The 8,572-nt window shown below is 39.6% G+C and overlaps 1 protein-coding gene across 2 annotated transcripts in view; it reads left to right on the top strand.

The window, feature by feature from the left end:
- Positions 1-3,598, top strand: part of EGFL6 (EGF like domain multiple 6) — a 62,070-nt gene extending 58,472 nt beyond the window's left edge. The window contains exon 12 of one of the 2 annotated variants that reach the window (XM_017508818.2): positions 2,978-3,598. In XM_017508818.2, coding sequence (XP_017364307.2) covers positions 2,978-3,088 — 111 coding nt within the window. In that variant the 3' untranslated portion in view covers positions 3,089-3,598. The remainder of the gene's footprint in view (positions 1-2,977) is intronic. The other variant, XM_017508817.2, reaches the window with a different exon arrangement.
- Positions 3,599-8,572: the final 4,974 nt, after the last annotated feature.

Genomic DNA, 8,572 nt, shown 5'->3' on the forward strand with positions numbered 1-8,572 from the left:
AAAAAAAAAAAAAAAAAGAAAAGAAAAGAAAAACAAGTACAAAATTAGTATGTCAATTAATTATCCTGACATTTATTTCTAGTTATCCAGGGGTTATCAGTCAGGGGTCTTTGGAAAAACCACCATATGCCAAGATGTAGACATACCCACCCTCATTATCCCATATAACATTAGCCAATATGACATTGCTAAACTGAAATATATTCTTTAGTCTGGATTAGTCATAAGGAAGCCTCCTTACCCTTCAATATCTTCCCAACAAGATTTCCCCCAGAACTGAAGAATTCAGGGAACAGATGCCTGGGTCTAAGCATGCCTCTTTGGCTGTAATGTCTGTTTGGCTTACCCCTACTTTTTTAAAAAGTTCCTTTGGGTGCAAAAGGTATATCTTTCTGAAAGCAGTTCCCTCCTGAGAAGAGACTAGAGGAAAAAGAAACTTCCATACCCAGTTGTGCTATCATTGGCTGCTTAGTAATAGCTTGTCTCCAACACTTCTCAAGAAAATGCACTCAGATTGAGAGCAAAAGAGAGCAGCCCAGGTAGTGGGCAGTCATAGACCCTTGGCATCTCCATTTGTCCCCTGAGATTTAAAGGACAGCAAAATGATCCTGATTCAAAGATGATTAAAATTACCCTGGAACAAACATTTTAGAGAGAAAATAATATTTAATTTGGAACAGGTTATTCTTTAAAATAGCATGCACATATGCATTATATAAGTTTGAATTTGCACATGAATATGTATTTTTATCTATTTGTAACCACAGTATGCATAGGCTATTGTTGAATTTCATTTTGATAGGCTGAGGTTTCTCCTCTTTGGAGAGCCAGAGAAAGCTGGATATGGTGATGACATCAAGCCTAAATTTGCTTCATTTTTGAAAACTATTCTGTGATTCTTTATTAAGCAAAAAAGAGGTGGTGCTGGGGATAGTGAATAGTTGCATGGTGGCATTGTTGTGAGCATGATTCTAAAAGGATCTTTCTTTAAAATGCCAATTTATACTAGTTTGAATTATACAAGTTTGAATTTTAAAAGTTTAGAAATGACAAAAGGAAATTAGTTTATTGAAAGTAAGTAAAGATTCATAATCATACCACAGTAACATGAGTGTTTTTATACTTCACATTTTACTTTGCACATGAATATGTATTTTTATCTATCTGTAACCACAGTATACATAGGCTATTGTTGAATTTCATTTTGATAGGCTATATGTGCATGCTATTTTAAAGAATAACCTGTTCCAAATTAAATATTCTTTTCTCTCTAAAATGTTTGTTCCAGGATAACTTTAATCATCTTTGAATCAGGATCATTTTGCTGTCCTTTAAATCTGCTTATTTCAGATTTTGAGGATTGTAGAAACCCCTAGACCTAGTCCCTTCTTTACGGGAGGCATGGGAGAGGAGACATACTTCTCTTAAGAGTGAATGTTATTGGACAAGTGCTCCATAAATTATAGCAATTATTATTTTTATAATTAATTAATTTAGCAGTATTTCTAGTGTTTTATCTGATTATAACATTAACATGAATTATTTATTTTTTTAAAACATTACAATTGAAGAAACTTAAAAACATTCATTCAGGCCGGGCACAGTGGCTCATGCCAAGGTGGGTGAATCACTTGAGGCCAGGAGTTCAAGACCAGCCTGGCCACCATGGTGAGACCTCGTCTCTACTAAAAATAAAAAAATTTTAAAAATTAACCGGGCATGGTGGCACATTTCTGTAATCCCAGCTACTTAGAAGCTGAGGCATGAGAATCACTTGAGCCTGGAAGGCAGAGGTTCAGTGAGCTGAGATTGTGCCACTACACTCCAGCCTGGGTGACAGAGCAAGACTCCATCTCAAAAAAATAAAAATAAATAGATAAATTAAACAAAACCTTCATTCAGCAAACGTTGATTTTAATCATATTTATTTTAAAACATGTTTGGATAAATGAATGAATAGAAAATAGTCACTGTATATCCTTAATTTTGAGTCCCCGGTCATTCTGTGTTCAATTTGAAGATAATTTTTCTGGTATTCATCCTCTGTTCTCTCTATATTAGAAATTTCTAAACTCTAAAGAAGTTTGTTTCTCTTTAGATTATTAATAAATTCATTAGACAAAAGTGATTATAGCATATCATGAAACATTTTCTTATTTATTTATTTATTTATTTTGAGATGGAGTTTTGCTATTGTTGCCCAGGCTGGAATGCAATGGCATGGCGATCTCTGCTCACTGCAACCTCCACCTCCCAGGTTCAAGAGATTTTCCTGCCTCAGCCTTCCCAGTAGCTGGATTACAGGTGTGCACCACCACGACCGGCCGATTTTGTATTTTTAGTAGAGACAGGGTTTCTCCATGTTGGTCAGGCTGGTCTCAAACTCCTGACCTCAGGTGATCCACCCACCTTGGCCTCCCAAAGTGTTGGCATTATAGGCATGAGCCACCGCACCCGGCCGGCATATTATGAAACATTTTCAACACATCCAAACAATATTCCAGATAATCTCTAAATACAAAAACCACTATTTTAAGAAAAATAATTACAGTATTATAAACTACCAAAATCTAAATATATCAAAACAATTCCCTTTTGACTATATAGTTTTATATTAGATGTTTGTGAGGAATATTAAATTTCTTCTCACTTGGTTTTTGTAAAGAACACTATATTTTGTTTTTTGTTTTGCTTTTCTTTAAATGGGAATGCCAAAGTTTCTTTTTAAATCTTATTCTTCTCAGCTTTATGGAGTTTTTCAGAATCCATGTGGGCTTTGCTATGAACTTGTTTTTGCCAAAAAGTAGTTCTCTCACTGTAGGCACCTGGCATCTAGAAAATAATCTATTGCCATATATTCAATGTTGAAGCTAGTTTCCATGCAATAGGGGCACAAGTTAACAACTATTAAATAGTTTGATTATATCATTGCTTTGAGCAGTTTGAAGTAATTTTTAAATTCTCTCTCCATTATTAGATCGTTTTTGAAGCAGAACGTGGCAAGGGCAAAATCAGTGAAATCGCAATGGATGGCGTCTTGCTTGTTTCAGGCTTATGCCCAGACAGCCTTTTATCTGTGGAGGACTGAATGTTACTATCTTTATACTTGACTTTGTATATCAGTTCCCTGTTTTTTGATATTGCATCATAGGACCCCTGGCATTTTAGAAATACTAGCTGAAAAATTGTAATGTACCAACAGAAATACTATTGTAAGATGTCTTTCTTGTATAAGATATGCCAATATTTGCTTTAAATATAATATCACTGTATCTTCTCATTCATTTCTGAATCTTTCCACATTATATTATAAAATATGGAAATGTCAGTTTATCTTCCCTCCCCAGTATATCTGATCTGTCTACTTGAGTTGCTGAGCTTCTCTCTACAACATTTCTAGAATTTTTTTTTAAAAAAAAAGCACAGAGAAATGTTTAACTGTTTGACTTTTATGATACTTCTTAGAAACTATGACATCAGAGACAGACTTTCACCTAAGTGACTTAGCTGGATCTTTCATAGCCAAGCTTGTATACTTAAATTCTTTGTAATAATAATATCCAAATAATCATCTCGTGTCATGGTTTAATTTTTCTAAGTAAGAAAATATGTTGTTGATTGTGCTTACTTATGTAAATGATTATTTGTTTTTCTGAAAAATATAGTGTTTATTCTTTTCACTATTACTTCATATTTTTAAAGGTACTTTTTTGTTTTGTTTTCTTGAGACAGAGTTTCACTCTTGTTGCCCAGGCTGGAGTGCAATGGCACAATCTCAGCCTCCCAGGTTCACCTGGTTTCTCACCGCAACCTCTGCCTCCCAGGTTCAAGCAATTCTCCTGCCTCAGCCTCCCGAGTAGCTTGGATTACAGGCATGTGCCACAATACCTGGCTAATTTTGTATTTTTAGTAGAGATGGGCTTTCTCCATGTTGGTCAGGCTGGTCTTGAACTCCCGACAGGTAATCTGCCCACCTCAGCCTCCCAAAGTGCCGGGATTATAGGGTTGAGCCACTGCACCCAGCCCCAAAGGTACTTTCTATTATGGGAAAATATGACTGCTTTATTAGGCCTTATAACTGCAAAGCAGATTCACATATATTGGGGGTTTTGTTTGTTTGTTATTTTTTAGAGATGAGGCCTTGCTGTGTTGCCCAGGTTGGTCTTGAACTCCTGGCCTCAAACAATCCTCTCACCTTAGCCTCCCAAAATGCTGGGATTATACTAGTGAGCCGCCACACCCAGCCAGCATATATTGCTGAGTTCAAAGCCTCAGAGAACTACATAAAACTAGATGAGCAGGTAGCAGGATTCAAAGAAACACAGATGCCTTCTTTTTCTTCCTATTTTCTTACAAATTCAGGAAGAGTTCTGTAGGAATCCTGAGTGTATGCTTGGAGGACAATTTGATATTCTGTTTAAGATTCTGGGTTAGAAACACAAAGGTTCTCCAGATATTTGCTCTCTGTTACCTAAAGCAATTAAGGCATTGAACCATGGGAGGAAGAAAAGAGGTGATTCACTTACTAATCTTTAAAATTTAATTTTAATATAAAATTAAAACCTCACTCTTGAAGGTTTTAAAGTACTTAAATTCTAACTAATCCTTCTTCAACAATATTCTCTTTAATATAACCAACACACACAACCTTTGAAGTTGAGATGGGGACCACATTGGTTTTCCCTAGTATGAGGGAATCTGGGCATACAAAATCTATACAGGGCTGTAACTGTATCTGTTAGAATAACTGCTACTTATAGAAACCACAAAAATAGTGTTTCTGATGAGACCAGATGAAAAATTGCCCAGCAAAGGCAAATCAGCCCACAGAATCCTGAGAGATAATAAAAATAGTTATTTTAAGCCACTAAATTCTGGGGGTAGTTTGCTACACAGCAAAAGTTAACTAATACAAGTGATTTCTGATATTGTAGAACTTAAAGAAGAACTCCTGTCTCTTCAGTGACCAAGGACATTTGAGAGCATAACGTGGCTTAGAAGAAAGGACGATGGGGCCAGGTATGGTGGCTCATGCCTGTAATCTCAGCAGCTTCCTGTGGGAGGAGGAGGTAGGTGAATCTCTTGAGCCAGGAGCTTGAGACAAGCCTGAATAAGATGGCAAAACCCCATCTCTACAAAAACTACGCCGATTAGCAGGGCATGGTGGTGTGAACCTGTAGTCCTAACTACTCAGAAGGCTAAAGTGGGAGGATCACCTGAGCCTGGGTGCTTGAGGCTGTAGTGAGCTGTGATCACACCAGTGTACTCCAGCCTGGGCCAGAGGGTGGCCTGTTTCAAAAAGAAAAAAGAAAGGACGATGGAGGGGAGAACTTACAATGAAGGACAGTGCCCCACTGATTTAGGTTAAAGGAAGAAATGTTAAACGAGAAATGAAATCAGGAGGCCTGGAAACTCTGCTACATATGTATAGAAATCAGTGCATAAAGCTCAGTTAAGTTTCATGTTCCTCTAAAGTCTGCAGGAGAGACTCATGGTTGCCTACACAATATCCATTCTTATATTTTTCCTTACCAGTATGACCACATGTAAATAGATTTTTAGCAGGGGGTAGGTAGGCAATGTGCTCAACTAATAGATTACATTTCCCAGCCTCTCTTACAGATGGGGAGGCCCCTGCGATGGAAGCCGGAGTCATTCTTGGGGCTTTCAGGAAGGATCATTAAAGGGAGCTCCCAGCTAGCAGCCCCCTCTTTTGGCATTTCCCTTCCTCCTTCTTGCTTGCTATGTGGCTGTAAAGGCAGGAGCTCCATGAACCTCTTTGAGATCAAGAGGGCAAGGTCCTCACCTTGTGAAGTACATAACTGGAGGAAGCCTGGGTCCCTGACGATTTTGTTGAGTCTCTACGCCTTTCCCAGACTTGTCACTGCTGGACATTTTGTTAAGTAAGAGAAAAACAAGTCCTCTCTTGGCCTATCTAGGATTTCAAACAGCATAATGCAGACCCAAGTGATCATTCTCCTGGGAGACTCTTATGGACTAACTTGTTAGATCCTTAAATACCAACATACTGTTTTGAGTTTCAGTCAATAGCCTATGGTGTCAGGCAGTTCTAGCCTGCACCAGCACTAAATCGTACTTGGATTCCTTGTGAAACCTTTTAAAGTCAGCTAGTTCAGCCATGACTCTCGTTATCTGTTATCCCTGGCTACCACCCAACATGCAAACTCCCCCTTTTCTCACCCATCAGCTCCCCTCTCTCATGCCCACTCTGTAATGGGCTCACTCCACTTGGCACTTCTCCCCACTATTTCTACCCCCACGACACATGCTCCATTGTCTGGTAAACAAATCCCCCTCCATCTTAATTTATGCTTAAAGGTCTCTTCTTCCATCTCTCAAGCTTAGCTGAAACTGGGCTCTCTCTGAGGGACATCTCTCCCCCTGCAGTCTTATCAAATGAAAACCACTCATCTTCCCACACTCCACAGCTGACAGGGTCTAAAGTTGAGAGTGGCATTCTCCTTATTCCACTCTTATTCACCACCTCTCTTTTCTGTAATGTAAAAGCCGCTGTTCCTTGGAGGTGCAGTTAAATAGTTCTACAGCCTTCTGTCCTGCCTAGCCATTGCCATTGACCAGCATGGCGATATCTATGCAAATACCCATCCAAGATCCTGGTCTCACAGTCCTTTGACCTCATCTATCCCAGTTACCATCACCTCCTCCTCAGTCACTATACCGTGGCCTCCCCTTGGACTTGATCATTGCCTGTGAACCCTTGAACACCAACATCCCACTCTGGTCTCTCTGGCTTCCCCCTCTTCCTACTCCCCTTACACTTACTCTCTGGCCTTTTTGAAACCTCCATTCCCTTGACATCTCCATTTTCTTCCCATCTCTTGACCTCCTCTTGGCTTGACTTTCCTCTCTAATAAAAACATAGCCTAGACTCTGAGGCCCATCATCTCTTCAAAGACACTCTTGTCAATGCCAGTCCAGTCCCAGGCTCATGTGTCTTCCACTGCCACAAGGAAGAGTCCCCAATCAGCCCAACTGCCTTCTTTTCTCCATTGTGTCTCTAGGCTGTTAAGCACAGTTAGAGAAAATTACACAACTGTGCAGGCTGAATGTTCAACAAAACCATGATCTTCAACCTTCCACGAACTGTAGTGCTGCCCAATTATTTATCACTGAGTGGTGCTTGGCTGTTTGCTTGTACACACTAAGTAACATTCACCAGGATGTCCTCACATCCTTCAGCCCCAGAAGTTAATATTAACTACTGAAATAACAATGAAATGAATTCCTATTTTTGCCTGCTAAGGCTGAATGTCATTGGCTGACTAAAGCCCTGAGTTGAGGATTTCAAGACCACATTTGGGCCTTTATCACAGCACAAAGGGGTACTGAATGACACTGTTTAGAGTTCTCAAAGGCAAGGAGGTAGACAACTGTCAGCAGACGTGACTCGTGTGGCATGATCCTCTCCCTGTTCCACAGGCTGTCTCACTCCCTCCCTCTGGGGAAATGAAACGAACTGGCAGAACAGGCCTGCCTGTCTCCGGCTGGGTGGTCTTTGGCCTGTGAGGATCCTCTTCTAATAATTCACAAAGTGGTGGCTGTGTCCAGCCACTTGACCAAGGAGGAGGTCCTACTCCCTCCTCAAAATACTACTTCCACTCTTCCCCAGACTGAAGGCTGATCCTAACGAAGGAAATGATCCAAAGCTGTCCAGAATGGGGGGCCCTGGAGAGGGGTTATACCTTTAGTTAGGTAACTCGCTCCTGGAGCAAAGAGCCCTGAGCCATGTTGCTATAACCTTAAGACTGGTGTCAGAGCTTTGTCACATCTAAAAACCCGTCAGATATCTCTCCATTATCTCTAAGAGCAAAGCAAGAAGGTGACGGTTGAGCACTGGCTCTGCACAGAATCGTTGAGGATTCGCTGTTTAAGAAAACAAGGAGACAAGTAGAAATTTGAGCACTTGCAAGATATCTGACAATATTAAGCAATATTTTTAGGTGGGATAATGGTACTGTGGTTATGCTTTTTATAAAGAAAGAATTCTTCCCTCTAGAGAAACACACTGAACTACTTAGATGAAATTACATGAGGTCTGGGATTTGCTTCAAAAACAATGGGGGGAGAGGGGGGAGTCGATGAGGATATCTAGAAGAAGAGATGATAAACTTTTTTTCTGGAATGAGCCATACAGTAAATATTTCCAGCTCTGTGGGTAGACATCTCTGTCACCACTACTCAACTCTGCCACTGTGGCACAAAAGCGGACATAGGCAATATGAAAATGAATCGGAGTGGTTGCATTCTTTAAAAAGTTAATGTTAAAGCCTGTAGCTGGCCAGACTGAGGCCAAAAACTGTAGTGTGTCGACCTCTGGTCTAGAGGAAACAAGAAAAGCCATGAGTTGATAATTGACGAAACTGAGTGATGAGGGTCTCAGAATACTAAGTGGTCTATTTTTTGTATGTTTCAAATTCTCCACAGTAAAACATTAATAAACAAATAAGGAAATTAACCATGTATTTTTAAGAAATATTACCATCACAAGTGCTTAAGATAAAACCATTTGGATCTTTTTTTTTTTTTTTTT

The sequence above is a fragment of the Cebus imitator genome, unplaced genomic scaffold (assembly GCF_001604975.1).
Source record: "Cebus imitator isolate Cc_AM_T3 unplaced genomic scaffold, Cebus_imitator-1.0 Scaffold401, whole genome shotgun sequence".
NCBI classification, from domain to species: domain Eukaryota; kingdom Metazoa; phylum Chordata; class Mammalia; order Primates; family Cebidae; genus Cebus; species Cebus imitator.